Below are 15,190 nucleotides of genomic sequence, written 5' to 3' on the forward strand. Positions count from 1 at the left end.
TAAACTTCCACTGTAATGTCTATATTAATCACCCACACAGGTCAGGATGGCCTTAGTACATAGGTAGGTAATGGGCAAAGATCATGTTTGTAGGCCTTTCATCTATGTGGTAGCATCAGTTTTTAACCCACGGGACTATTCTATTGCGTCTCCTTTTTCCTCTATGGGAAATTGTCCGCTGTGGGTTTTAACCCATAGAATTTGGAATAAGTTCTCAGAGCTAAGTGTTAACAGCTTCACGGCACCAGAGATCAGGACATTTAACATGTATTTCTGTTCCAGTCTCCTCAGGCTCAAACAGAAATCCGCGATAACTGCAGCCTACGAGCTATAAATGAATAGCCCCTAAAGACCAATTAGCCCGCGGTAACTAACCACGGCTAATTGAATCTGTGCTTTAGTCTTTCTACTCTTGACTCAGGTCTAAATTAAATGACTCTTGTTTAAAGCAAATTTAACATCAACTAATTATTGTGCGTCAGGTAAAATGATATAGAAGCATCGAGAACAGATACCATACCTATATTCCTACGCATTGGGGGAGTTGTACTTGATAAATGATAGCTAGGAGCTGATTGGCTGATTTGCAACTTTTCCATTTGTCCCACTGCAAGGCTTGGGACCAGAGGCATAGCTACCATAGGTGCAGGGGGTGCAGCTGCTATGGGGCCCAGAGTTGAAGGGGGCCCATCTTCCCCATTTAATTTACATGTGCAATATACATTTATCACCATTGGTTGCTGTAAAAGGGCCCTTATCAACTTTTGCTATGGGGCCTACAAAGATCTAGTTATGTCCTTGCTTGGGACATCTCCTATTCTGTAAGCTAGGTGTCAATGTGACAGAGCAATGCATTGCTGAGCCAATAAGTAGCACTGAGGTTAAAGGACTGAAGCAGAAATCCCCAAATAATAATTCTTTATTTACCTGAATTGGGGGTTCCCTAGTGAGAATCTCACACCACCAATGAGCATCCTACAGATTTACTTCCAGCCGTCATTGTCGGCAGACGATGAGATCAGAAGCTCTGCAGAAGGTGGCGGAGTGTGCGGGTTGAATACCAAGGATCGCCCATCTCATGTAAAAATTAAAATAGAGAAGGCAGCATTCACAGCTCCCTTTAAAATGCATTCGAACAGTACATAAGCAATGAATCAAGTCACAACAAGTACAACATTAATCAAAACTCCTCACATGAAAGTACAACATAAAGAATAAAAATTTAAGAAATAATACTATATTAAAAAGTTAAAACAGAACCTGCAATGCCCCTTCCCCTGCCAAGGAAATCATTCCGGTAGACCGCCCTTGGCAGGGAAGGGGTTTACGTGCGAGGGCAGGGAACAGTCCTTCATTGAAAAGAATTACAGTAACCAAAGGGGATTTCTTAGCAAAAAAAAGATAACGGTGGGGCGCACTCACATGGAGAATAATCAAAGTGCGGGGATTAAGCAAGCCACGGCAACAGAATCACAAGTAATGTAAAAAAATAAAATAAATGTAACACCAAGTGTGAGCAAAATAATAATAATAAAAAATACGTAAATTGAAACCACCAGCTGTACATAAATATATTCAACTCAAAAGGGAAGAGCAGCTACGTTCTATAGAAAGATGTCGGTGAATAAAGGAATAACCCACCCGTATGTACAAATTCCACTGGCTGTATTTCTGACACGCTATAAAAATACTATTCACATTTTCTGAGTAACATACACTTGTGTTTTTTTTTTTTTTCGTTTTTTTTAAAGGGCAGCTAGATAAGAGAGCAGAAGCAGGGGAACACGTGGTTTGCTTGACTGGGTTAAAATGCTGAATTGTTCCAAACTATGGGGTCTATTTACTACGAATGGAGATAAAGTAGATGGCGATAAAGGGCCTGGTTCATACCTGCTCGCTGGACTGCGTGTGTTCAGGTTAAACGCACTGCTGAACGTACGCCCCAGCCGTACTCAACCGTTTGCTGGGATACGAAGAGCAGAAATTATTCCACGGTTACTTACCATTAATTGATTTTATCTCCTGTCCCTGCCGTTTGCAGCCACCGTGTTACCCAGGAGTCACTTGGCGGCTGCAAGAATTTTTGAGCATTCCAGGCCCGCCCCTAGCAAGCGAAGGAACTCCTGCATTGTGCCCGGCACTCCCAGCATTTCTATGTGCGTGTCAACTGTTTTTGAGGGCACGTCCATGAAAAACCAGGGGTCCATCCTGGTGGGGGTCTGTCAGCCAGGCTGCGAGTGCCTTGGCAGTGCTAGATTTGCTGATCGGCCCACCATCGGATAAGGTCCCAATTTGGGCCTATGCGAGCAGGTAAGAATCTGCCTCATAGTCCCAACCAACCAGCTTCTGACATTTTCCAAACACAGCCTGTATTACAACAGTTAGGAGTTGATTGGTTGGTGCTTTCTCTGTCCAAGTTATCTCCACCTAAGGCTAAGTACATAGACCCCTTAATTCCGTATGAACAGTATTTTGAAAACGTGGTACAGTGTTACAACTTTGCAACCAAAGGCCACATGGATACATTTAACATGGGGTAAGGGGGGGGGAGGGTTGCACTGTTCTACGATCTTCAAAAATGGTCAACTACAAAGCTCAGAACGTTAAAGTTAATGCAAAAAAATTACTTTTGTGACATCATCCTATGTTGAAAAGTTGCAATAGCTGCAGAGGTTTGATGGAGTTTCATTATACTGATGCGTTTCTTGATATGTGAAATGATTTTCTTTTACAGGATGGAATTGTTTAAATGAGATGACTAAGATGTGCTTTAATAAGGGGTTCTCTATTTTGTGTCCATTCCCCTCCACAAGGTCTTCAATTCACAGAGATCCTGACTTTTACTTTTTAAAGGAGATACTTTACACCTTCCAGATAAACTTCTTAAGTGAGTGTATTTTGAGGCTTCTACAACTTCACCGTAATAAAAAAAAGTAAAACACACAAAAAAGTGATAAATAATGAGTAATCAGCCACCTATGACGCACAATATGGCTTACATTGGTTTAAATTGAAGACAGTTGTAAAATAAGTTCTAATTTGCATTTAACCCAATGCTATGTATCAACTTATTCATTCTAGAACAACTTATTCCTATTTTCACTCACAGGAATTCATTGTACTTTCCAAAAAGAGTGAAAACTAAGGAACAGACACATTCATTAGTTACTACAGCTTGGAAACTATGAACCTTACATCGAGTCGGTTGAGCTTTATAAGGCGTAGCATAAGTAAACTGTAATAAGCATGGAAATGTGATCGTAAAATAGGAAATCTTACTGGAGGTTGGCCGGAAAAAAACAAAACATGCTTCCAAAATTGAAGTTTATACATCAGACCAAGGGAATATATAAAACAATGGAGCCTTTAAATTAAGATGATTAAAATCCCAAATCTCATTATGCGCCTCTTAAAACAGCAATTAAAAGAATAAGCGATGTGCCCGCGATTAGACATTAATCTTCACAAAAGGAATTGTGTTATGGCAATTTTAGCATCAGCGGGTGATCAAATTCTTCTCCATCATAATTTAATGGGATATTGATATGTATGCAGTTCTACAAGTACCAACTAAAAAGATATATGATTTTAAAGAGGATGTTCCTAAATAAATAATATTGTCTGTTTTTTGCACACCTAGGTTCAAATTTAAATGGTCACTTAACTGTTGCCAGTTGGTAGCAGACTATCGGTCTACCCCCTATGATCAACATGATTAAAAAGTCTACAGGTTGAAGGTGGCAATGGTTGAGGCAAAAAAGTTTGACAAGTTTTTTCAATATTTTTTGAGTATCATTTGCTTTGTTTCAGTATATGTGTCCACAATGAGTGCAAACACTTCTCTCGCCAAGCTTTTGGCAAAGTTACTATTCTCAACCCTAGTCCACGTGGATGGAAAATAGAGTAAATGTTGAAAAACATGTCAAAACCCCCCAAAAACATGTCAACCGTTGACATGCTAAATTTTTGTACCTGTTGGCCTTAAACACTGTCAATCTCCTGCAAGTTGACTATAGGGTGTCAAACTATTTGAAGCCGATCTAGACAACTGTCTATCTATCACCTAGATACAGAGCATACCGAAGAGCCAATTAGTATCATGGTGGAATGTGGCGTCACCTTACCGTTTATGTAGCTAACAGAATACCTGTTGTATCTCAGACGACAAGCGTAGAAGGTGAGGGGTTGAAAAATCTTATCTTCTATCTCTGCCCATGTTTTATATAGACATAACTTATCACTACGATGGAATTTCCCAATAAGTCAAAAGCTTCGCTTTCCTATTTAGCTGCCATTCTCTTAGAGCTGCTTGTTAAATTCCCCACATAGAAGAGTTTGAAAAGTTCCCTTACAAATCCTTCCATAAATGACGGTATTAAATAATAAAATCGACCCATTTTACAGCAGTACTAGTTAATGCTACATAATATCATGGTACCATCAGTGCAAAGGACGTCTGCACTAAATAAATAACCTCTGTGATTCACATTATGTTCAACGGGGCGCAATTGGCTTCCAAAATACATTTTTATGGTCTGCGTTCCTCTTATGTTGGGTGAGTCCATAGTACATAATTGTTCCGAAGATCACTGCAGTCCACCCAATGGAGAAGAGGGTTATTCGTTAGCCTTGCTAGACTCAGAGACGCAGTTCAACTCTAATGTACAAATCCAAAGGCTACAAACCATGCAATCAATGTGCAGAGAAGAAGTCTTCCTCATCGGGGATGGTGCTAAACAGCTGGCAGTGTTAATGAGGAGTGTTATATACACAATATGCGGTGAGGGTGGAAACCGTAGTTTGGCACTGTAGTATCTTCAAATAACTTGCCTTCGTTGTTGCTAAGTTTTACGCTGAGGTTGTCCAGGCTCTCAGACAAAATGCTCTTCATGGTTTGCCCACAGGGCCTGTCCTGCAGAACTCTACACCATTGCAATGCTCCGCACAAGTATCTGTAGGAGATGACGGTCTATAGCAGTTTTGTACAACTCAGGAGCTAAAAACCAAAGTATGTTATCTATGCATGAATGTATATTTCCTTATGGCACTTTGGTCATTCCCCCTACTTTATTTAACTCATGAATTTAACTTTATAACCAAGGGGCAGATATGTCTACAATTTCCATCATAAATGTATATCATCGGGACCCCAACCACATTAGGAAAAAGTAGAGTGTCTTTCAGCCCGGGTATATGACAATCAACATTTACAATTAACATTGTAAAGATATTATAAATGATTAGATTCACATAATGTGTGTGTGTATGTATATATATATATATATATATATATATATATATATATATATATATATATCTTGTCACACACACATTTATCTGTAATACTGTGGTGAATTTACCTATATCAATTATACTGACTTCTCTATAAATACTACCCATATAGATCCTATATACCACACAAACAAGACGGAAAACAATTGATAAACTTAATAAGGTATGAGATAAAAAAAAACTTTGAGAGGTATATGGGTATATGCATGTCTGTGCATCTAAGAAGATATCTCACCCTCCCAAATCCCATTTAAGCCAATCTTTATATAGATATATAGATATGTATATATATATTTTTTTTTTTTTTAAATAAATAAAGACCTTGTAATCAAATTATTGTTCTTGGGTCCCCAGGGTCTATACGTGTCCCTATATTCTACCGGGTTCTCAAAAAGATCTGCCTAGAAGGAGCACAACTCCTAAGACCGATCTTCCCCAACACCTTAGTCTACTAACCCCCCACAAACTACTTATTTAACAGACAAATGGTGGTGGTCAAACAAGCTTTTAAAACATTAAACAGTCACTCATCTATAACATATACAGTAAGAGATGTTCATCTTTCGCAACTAGCAAGTCCAACAGCAGGAAGACCTTAAAGTGCTTTTAAGTCTGAGTTAGTATATCGCCCTCACTTCCATAAACAGGGGGCGGCTTATCGAAGGCATCAAAAGCAAAACAGGTCGAAGAGTTTAGCTTTAGGAACTGTGAACTTGGATGAATACTAATGTACTGTTAGTAAAGACTGAAATCTCCCATTCATGCACCTGACTCAATTTTCTCATTAATAATCTGCCTAACCCATTAAATATTATTCTATAGCTTATATTCAAGAGAATTTGTACTGACTTTACAAATAATATTCATTTGTTTTGGCACGTCCATAGTCTTTTGTGTACATTGTTTGATTCTGCTGGTTGCCTTCATATTGCTTCATTGAAAATCCAAACACAAAACAACATACGAAAAAAAAAAAAAACTAAAGAAACATACAACAGTCAAAGGACAAAAGAGAACGTACAGTTGTAAGTGCAAAACTGACTTTCTGGACTAAAGTCTGCAAATCCCTGCTGCATTAAGTCTTCCCTACAATTCCAACATTCAACTCCCCAGTGGCCAAGAATGTCCTAGTCCCCAATATAACGTAACATCTCCATTGTCATATCTGGCTCAGGTGTCTCAGCTGGTTCTCAGCGTTATCTCAGCTGGTTCAGGTGTTTAAATCAGAACATCAAAAACAATTAAAGTTGTGGCAATATAACATCCACGGTAGGCGGGTCTCCTTAGACCAAAAGGGTTGCGATCTTCTCTCATTGCCGTCTTGATGACAATTTATGAGGCATTTGTTGGAGCCAGTGGATGAAATGTTCTATGTTGTGGCTTAGATATGAAAACAATGGAGACACAGCTTGGAGGCTACAAATTCCTGGCTTTTGACACTGTATGGCATCAAGATTGTGATTTGAGAAGGTTAAAGAAAAAGATAATATTTTATAGACACAGCTTGGACTTTTTTTTTCACCATTCGGCAGACACTGTACTCCATCATTAATTGCATTGCCATTGAATTGGACATCCAGGCTGATTCAGAAACTGTATTATATACATATTGTGTCATCTCATGTCAAAGAACATCTTGACATAAATGAGAATGTCTTGGTTCTACGATATCGACACTGTATCCTCAGACCAGGAACGTCAGATTTCCCGTCTCATATGTTTCATTACCAAACCTGTCTTTGCCATAGGCTTCAAGATCAACACCAATTATGAAGGAGAACCAGATAATTTCCACCGAGTACGAAGTAGAACCAGATAATTTCACCTTTTACGTCATAACTAGAGGGCTCTACTTCTATAAATTTGAGCTCAAACCATATTTCTACAAGTCATTGAATTTCTATGTACTACTGTATGGTAGTCTGTACCACCAAGCTTCAATGGTAAAGCACACCATAAACCTATTGGAGCTTCAGTAGCCATATATATATTAATTTCGGGGAGATACATTTAAAAAAATGTATATTTGGTGGTGTTGTGCCTAAAATAGTGATTTGAGCAGAAAATTGCTGATGTAACTGTTAAGTAGTAACGCAAAAGTTGACTTTATCAATGGATCTACTGTTGAATGGTCAATGTCTGGTCATTGGATGATAAATAGCCAAGACTGTGTGAGCTGCCGGGTCTGGATTCTTCAAGTGCTCTCTTTAATAAATAACAATAAAACATAGCCACCTTCCACCTTCTTATGGGAGTGATCTGGCATGGAGAGGAAGCACACCTGAGGAAGCAAGGTGGCTATTACAGAGGGAGGGCTCAAGGAATCCAAGAGAATTGGGGTTTCTCCCTATGTGAATAATACTGAAAGGCCTACACAACAGTGTTCCGGTGCCTGTAAGGAGGAGGGGGGAGGACAGTGCCTGGCTTTAGAGTGAACTCCGTCAGGTACTCCGGGTTTTCAGCCACTACTGGCCGGATGCGTCCATTTTGCTTATAAAAGTATTTTGTGCTATACTCGTGCAGGTAATCTGGATGCTGCATGGTGCTCCTGGGTGGCAAGCTATGGTTCCAATATTCCGGGTTATCAAACGTCTTCTTGGCTTTTTCTGGCACAGTCAGTCCATTGTTTTTCAGGTATTCTGCCTTTTCCATGGGCTTGGCAAAAGAGTTAAGATACAGGTGCTCGTTGACATACTCCTCCTCTGATTTGGGCTGCCCGCTAGGTCCGTTGTGATATTCTGGGTTGTCCAAAGCTTGGAGATCACCATTTTTTCTTCTCGAGACAAAAGGATTCTCTTCCACTGGACTCAAGTAGTCTATAAGACAAAACACAGGCGTTGGTCTACCAAAAGTCTACATAAAATATATTTTTTACAAATATATACTGATTCGGGCATACCATATCACCACACAATGCGAATACCACAAACACCCTTTATTGAGATTGTGCTGAGTTGGCCATAGACGGAATCATTCGTGAATAAGGCAGAAGGATGAGTGGAAGAGCAAAAGCATGATTATCAGTAGGCCTCTATACATTGCATGATGTATGTAGGCAATCTTCACTGAATAAAGTGGATACAGCTGAAAGGGGGTCAGGAGAATCTAGAAGGTCCTATAACCAAATTAAACCATCCAGGACATTTTTTAACTGCTTCTAAAATGTAAAAGATTATTGTTCTTGTCCATTCACAATGGTACCAAAGTCTTTTTTCATCAGTAATGATTATCATTTTGTGTATGGCCAGCTTTAGGTTATGAAGAGTAACTGCTACCATTTAGAGATTGGGTAGATGTGTAAAATGTTACCTTCACACATAAAGAGTGGAGAAGTGGACAAGCGGAGTAGTTTTCCATAGCAACTCATAAGCGTCTTCTCACCATTTTCTAGATACTGATTGGATGCTATGGGTAACCTGTCAAATTTTTAGAAGGTTTAATACTTTTTTACCCCCTGCACCTAGCTGAGAGGGCATCTCTATAGACAATCAAAGGTCAAGCTTTATAGCGGCAATACCAAACCTTCTAAAGAAGACAAGTAGAAATGTTGCCGCAGCCAACAAACCTACTCACTCTAGAACATTCTAGAAAATTATAGCTAGAATCTGATTGGTTGATATAGGCCACACCTTCTTGTGTCCCCTTTTGAAGGTTCGATAAATTCCCATCTCTTAACAATTACCATTCCTATAAGCAATGTGTTTGATGACCCCCGACATACAAGAGTGGATACTATCAGCGAAAACATGTATTCCGTTGCATGGCTCTCGGTATCCTCTGTCATCCTGTATGTACAGATGATGGAGGATGACGCTGATGACGCGCAGGAGCATAAATAGTCAATGGACAACATTTTTGACCTGGCAAAATCGGTTAAAATGTTGTCCAGTGTGTTCCCAGCTTTAAAGGAAAATTATTAAAATGTTCGCAATGTGTTGCTAGTGATTACACATAAATGTACACTTCACATTGTTCCATTCGGCACACAAAACAATCATGGAATTAATGCAGAGAACCCACCAGTCTTAGGTTTGTCTTTCATGGGAGTCATGTAGCCGTCTTCTCCTACGATGCCTTGTGCGGTGCGTTCTCGAATAAACGAGGTGGGATCGGCACTGTACCTCTGCAGCACGCTTTCTTCTGGCGCTCGGACCGGGTTCTGCTTGCGGAGAGTTCCGTTACAGCAGGTGTCTTCAAAGGCTTCAGCGTTTGCACCCTGAACCGTAGGGACCTCTGGTATGGGGCAGGCGGCTGGTCTGTATGGCAGAGTCACTGACTCCTGGGCGGTGTAGCCTCCATCTCTGTACACAAACTGGTTCTGTGAAAGATACAGATATATGTATGAGAGATTATACAGAACAGTTCTCTCTCGGTTTTTATTTACGGCATCGGATAACTCTACTTCATCAGATTAAATAATGGCAAAGAAACACTGTGTATCATTGCTAAAATTCTGGTACCTCCCCATTGACCTCCGAATTGTGGCAAATTGCTTCAAGGGGGCTAGGATTTGTAATATCATGCAGGCTTTCTCTCTTCTGTTAGGGGGGTTTCTGGGCACTCAGAAAGCCCCCCGTTGTGCATAGCCAGATTAATGGGGGTAGGGTAGGGGGGGTAGGGAATACTGTACCCCAGGCCCCCTCTGGGGTACAGCACAGTGACATCACTATCTGCTTCTATTCCTGCATGTGACAAGACAGATGATACAGTACATTTTATTTTTCTATGCGTATTTTAAGGTTGTTTAGGTTGTTTTTGTTCTGCTACAAGAAAACTTTATAAAAAAGTTGTCCCTATATCACTAGGCAACAGCCAAAACGGATCCAACGTAAAAACAACCAATTCTGACTGATTTCAATGCGCTGAACACAAATATGATGTTTACAATTGTTTATTAGTTCAAGATTTGAAGATTGTTAGTAATGTAACTAAATTGTAGCTCAAGGCTGTGGTCACCCATTGCAGACATATTCCCATTTTTAAGAAAATTATCTTTATTGACATTTCCTATTTAAATTATGTAAATATTTATCATTGTTTAACTTTCCGGTTAATATATTTTCAAAAGTCACATTGGTATGATTTGTAGATACACACTTGATACAATTTGTACCTTGTTACAACATGTTTAATAGCCACTGCTATATTATACTGTGTGTGTGTGTGTGTGTGTGTGTGTGTGTGTGTGTGTGTGTATATATATATATATATATATATATATATATATATATATATATAGAAGGAGAAATAAGAGCGCTCCATAGTGCAGTATCAATGGTAAAAAAGTTTTTTTTATTAAAGAGCATCCAAAGGTAACTTTAACAGCATAAAGATCTGCGTATCCACACAGAGATGTTGGGGTGGTTACACTCGTGGTCACAGCGGACAAGACAGCAACGCCAGGCCACGTTCCAACGCGTTTTCGTACCACGTACTTCGTCAGAGGGCCCTCTGACGCGTTTCGTACCACGTACTTTGTCAGAGGGCCTTCTGATGAAGTACGTGGTACGAAATGCCTTTGGGCATCAGATAGAACTATGGCCTCATACGTCCGGGTTCTATCCATGGTGTATTTGTTCATACAGCCAAATTCGGCTAAAGTTGCCGTTTATAAAAAAGGCAAATCAGCAGATCTTCGGCAGTTTGTAAATTTGCCAGGCGCTGGGTCCCGGTCGTATATATATCACATCGAATGGGTATTAATGGGTGCATTCGTAGCCATTCGGTCTTTGTAAATTTCCCCCATTTCCATTTTCCTGGCATAATCCAAAAATCAAATATTTAGGTATTTATTTAACCGACAGACACCTTCAACTTATTCCAGTAAACTTCCCACAACTTCTGGACCAAGCACGCTCTGACCTTCAGACATGGTTCTCCTAGTTTATTTCATGGATCGGACATGCCAATCCAATGATTGGCCAATGATGAATCTTCCTAGAATCCTATGGGCCAAATGCACTAAGCTTCAAAGAGAGTGATAAACAACCAGCCAATCAGCTCCTACCTGAGATGTCACAGACTGGGTTTGGAAAATGACAGATAGAAGCTGATTGGCTGGTTGTTTATCACTCTCATTTTATCACTTTTTGAAGCTTGATACTTCTGGCCCTATATATTTTTCAAACCCTCCCAATTTATACCCCCCCCCTACATCTTTAAGTTCTTGCAACATCAAACTTCCCATTTTGTATGGGCCAACATACACCGTCGAATGATAACAATGGCCAGCCATGTATGGTGGTTTAGGTATACCTAACTTTAAACACTATTACTACGCGCATGGCTTCCTGTGTTCTGTGGCTCTGGTGTGGACAAGGTTTGGACAACCATTGAGGCTGGTGAGATTGGACTCTCCACGCTTTCATCCCTCTTGTGGCGATATCCTCCCACCCTCCTGCCATATCATCTCACCCAGTGGTGGCCCGCTCCTTATATATTTGGGATTTTGTGGTTGGGAGGATGCGATTGGCCCCTGGCCCGTCTCCTCTCATACCACTGTTTTATATCCCTGCCTTTTCTTCTGTGGAAACAGGAGAATATTTACTTTCTGACATCACTTCTACTTCTACTACTGATTTACCAGCGTTTGCACAGATTTAGACAAGGGGTGATTCAGGTTGGCTTGGTAGGCAGTGTAAATTTGCAGCTTACGAGTGCTTAAACGCTGCATGGCAGGCGAACAAAAGCCCCCCCCCCCTCCCACCACATGTGCAGAGCAAATGCCTGCAGCAGCATGCAAATGAATTTGTTCGCTGACACATCCATTCAGATGCGGCAGTACGGGAAATCCCGACTTTAAACAAACATCGGAATAAGTCATGTCGCTGCTGCTACAACATGCCCAATCGCAAAGGCCTGGAAATTAGGAAGAAAATAGGAGGCAAAGGTTATTGATGTTGGAGGCACAGGTTAGTGATGTAGGAGGCACAGGTTAGTGATGTCAGAGGCACAGGTTAGTGATGTAGGAGGCACAGGTTAGTGATGTAGGAGGCACAGGTTAGTGATGTCAGAGGCACAGGTTAGTGATGTAGGAGGCACAGGTTAGTGATGTCAGAGGCACAGGTTAGTGATTTCAGAGGCACAGGTTAGTGATGTCAGAGGCACAGGTTAGTGATGTCAGAGGCACAGGTTAGTGATGTCAGAGGCACAGGTTAGTGATTTCAGAGGCACAGGTTAGTGATGTCAGAGGCACAGGTTAGTGATGTCAGAGGCACAGGTTAGTGATGTACAGTAGGAGGCACAGGTTAGTGATGTAGGAGGCACAGGTTAGTGATGTAGGAGGCACAGGTTAGTGATGTCAGAGGCACAGGTTAGTGATGTAGGAGGCACAGGTTAGTGATGTAGGAGGCACAGGTTAGTGATGTAGGAGGAACAGGTTAGTGATGTAGGAGGCACAGGTTAGTGATGTCGGAGGCACAGGTTAGTGATGTAGGAGGCACAGGTTAGTGATGTAGGAAGCACAGGTTATTGATGTTGGAGGCACAGGTTAGTGATGTAGGAGGCACAGGTTAGTGATGTCAGAGGCACAGGTTAGTGATGTAGGAGGCACAGGTTAGTGATGTCAGAGGCACAGGTTAGTGATTTCAGAGGCACAGGTTAGTGATGTCAGAGGCACAGGTTAGTGATGTCAGAGGCACAGGTTAGTGATGTCAGAGGCACAGGTTAGTGATGTCAGAGGATAGGTGGTAGGGGGAAAGGGGATATTACGGGTCCGCACACACTTATTTGCAATTTAATAGGTATTCCCATTGTTGGATTCTTCGCCTTGGTTGTATGTTTAGGCGATGGGTGCTATCCAGGCAATATAATAAACATGGGAGAGAAAAAAGAAAGAGAAAGAATTGCGCTGTGGATGCACACCAAAAAAATGTCTGTATTTGGAGACAGGTAATTGGCCCCAAATAGAGAAGAAAGGATTATTTTTAAAATATAACTTTTATTAATATTTATTTTTAAGAAGAAGAGAGACCCACATCCTGTGCCGATTTTTTAATATATAGAATCTCACAGGGTGGTCTCCTTCTGAGACTTGTGAAAATTTTTGAAGAATTTAAAATGGACTTTAGACATACATACATATAACATACATGTGACGTGCTTCTTGCACGAAAGATAGAAAAAGTGATTTTGATAGGGATAAAAGGTTTCCCTTAGGCCGGCTACAAATTATGCTGTAATTAGGTATTGTAGTGTATCTTGTGGGTTTAATTCCCAGTCCAGGAGATATTTTTATCTCTCAGAGTCCTTTTCCTTGGAGGGAATTTTAATTTCCACTGTGGAGGAATTTATTGTGTATATTTTTCGGCATTTTATCTCATCTTGCAGGTTTTAATTCCCACTTTGAAGGAGTTTGTTGCCTATAAGTGTCTGTCTCTGGGGTTTTAAATTCCCACTCTGGAGGGATTTATGATTTGTATACATGCATCTGGGTTCAATTCCCAGTCAGGGAGGTGTTCTGTCTCTCAGTGTCCCTTTAATTGGGGGGGTTTTAATTCCCACTTTGAGAGAATTTATTACTTCGGGATATCAGCACTTATCGTCTTGTGGGTTTTAATTCCCACTCTGAGTGAATTAATAGTGAATAGGTCTCAGCACTTGGGATTTTAATTCCCATTCCATAGGGGTTGTGTATATGGATATCAGCACCTCATATCCTTATTAGGGTTTTAATTCCCAATCTTAAGGGATTTATTCTGTACAGATATCGGCACCTTTTATTATCTCATTTCGATTGGTCGGTACACACTGTGTGAATATTTTCGCTCTCTCTCACAGAACTACAAATATTGCTTATAGTTTTCTTTGTTAATATTCAGTACATAAGCCACCTTATTCTGTACATACATTGGCACCTTTTATTATCTCATTTCGGGTGGTTGGTATACGCTGTGTGGTTATGTGCACCTTCTATGGACTTATTTTGTGAATAGTTTAGCTCTCTCTCACAGAGCTGCAAAATATTATTAATAAGATGCTTTTGCAGTTTTTTATATTCAGTACATAAGCCACCTTATATATCAGTGCCGTCTGGCAGATGATTATTGAGGATGCATTTATAATTGGGGTGAATCTGTCATTCGATAACCCATGTAATCCTCTTTTAATAAATGCTGGCGTATTGCCTAAATAGAGTCCGTTAGGGCAGGGTTAATTGTTATGGATGGCAGATAATTTCACATTCACATCATAATTGTGCTCAATAAAGTTAGGTACGGCTTTCCTGTATGGGACTAAGCATCTCTAAATATGGTATTATCCATATTTAGTCAGCCGGGATAGAGTTAAAAGATTGTGCCAGGCTGTCACAGAATTAATGATATAAAGTGCTGATAAATTACAAGTGATATTGTAGCTGGTTTCCCTACATAGGACTTGGTATCCACAAAACACCTTCACTGACTTAAGTATCTACAAGTACATTTTTACAGCATCATTGTTTCATTGTATCAACATTTAGATATGATTGGAAACATTTGTAGCCAGCCAAAGGCTAACACGTGTTTCACAAGCTTTGCTTCCTCAGAGCCATACATATGTTATATGTATGTACGTCTAAAGTCCATTTTAAATTATTCAAAAATTTTCACAAGTCTCAGAAGGAGACCACCCTGTGAGATTCTATATATTAAAAAATCGGCACAGGATGTGGGTCTCTCTTCTTCTTAAAAATAAATACTAATAAAAGTTATATTTTAAAAAGAATCCTTTCTTCTCTATTTGGGGCCAATTACCTGTCTCCAAATACAGACATTTTTTTGGTGTGCATCCACAGCGCAATTCTTTCTCTTTCTTTTTTCTCTCCCATAGTGATGTCAGAGGCACAGGTTAGAGATGTCGGAGGCACAGGTTAGTGATGTAGGAGGCACAGGTTAGTGATGCAGGAGGCACAGGTTAG

General features: G+C 40.2%; 1 protein-coding gene across 2 annotated transcripts in view; it reads right to left on the reverse strand.

Moving 5' to 3' along the window:
* Positions 1 to 2,546: 2,546 nt before the first annotated feature.
* Positions 2,547 to 15,190, reverse strand: part of ERBB4 (erb-b2 receptor tyrosine kinase 4) — a 690,947-nt gene continuing 678,303 nt past the window's right edge. For both annotated transcript variants that reach the window (XM_083154478.1, XM_083154479.1), the window contains 2 exons: positions 9,313 to 9,610; positions 2,547 to 8,108 (listed from right to left, as the gene is read on the reverse strand). In XM_083154478.1, the coding sequence (XP_083010604.1) occupies positions 7,663 to 8,108; positions 9,313 to 9,610 (744 nt within the window). In that variant the 3' untranslated portion in view covers positions 2,547 to 7,662. The remainder of the gene's footprint in view (positions 8,109 to 9,312; positions 9,611 to 15,190) is intronic.

This window comes from Crinia signifera, chromosome 7, assembly GCF_055691185.1.
Source record: "Crinia signifera chromosome 7, ASM5569118v1, whole genome shotgun sequence".
Taxonomy (NCBI): Eukaryota; Metazoa; Chordata; class Amphibia; order Anura; family Myobatrachidae; genus Crinia; species Crinia signifera.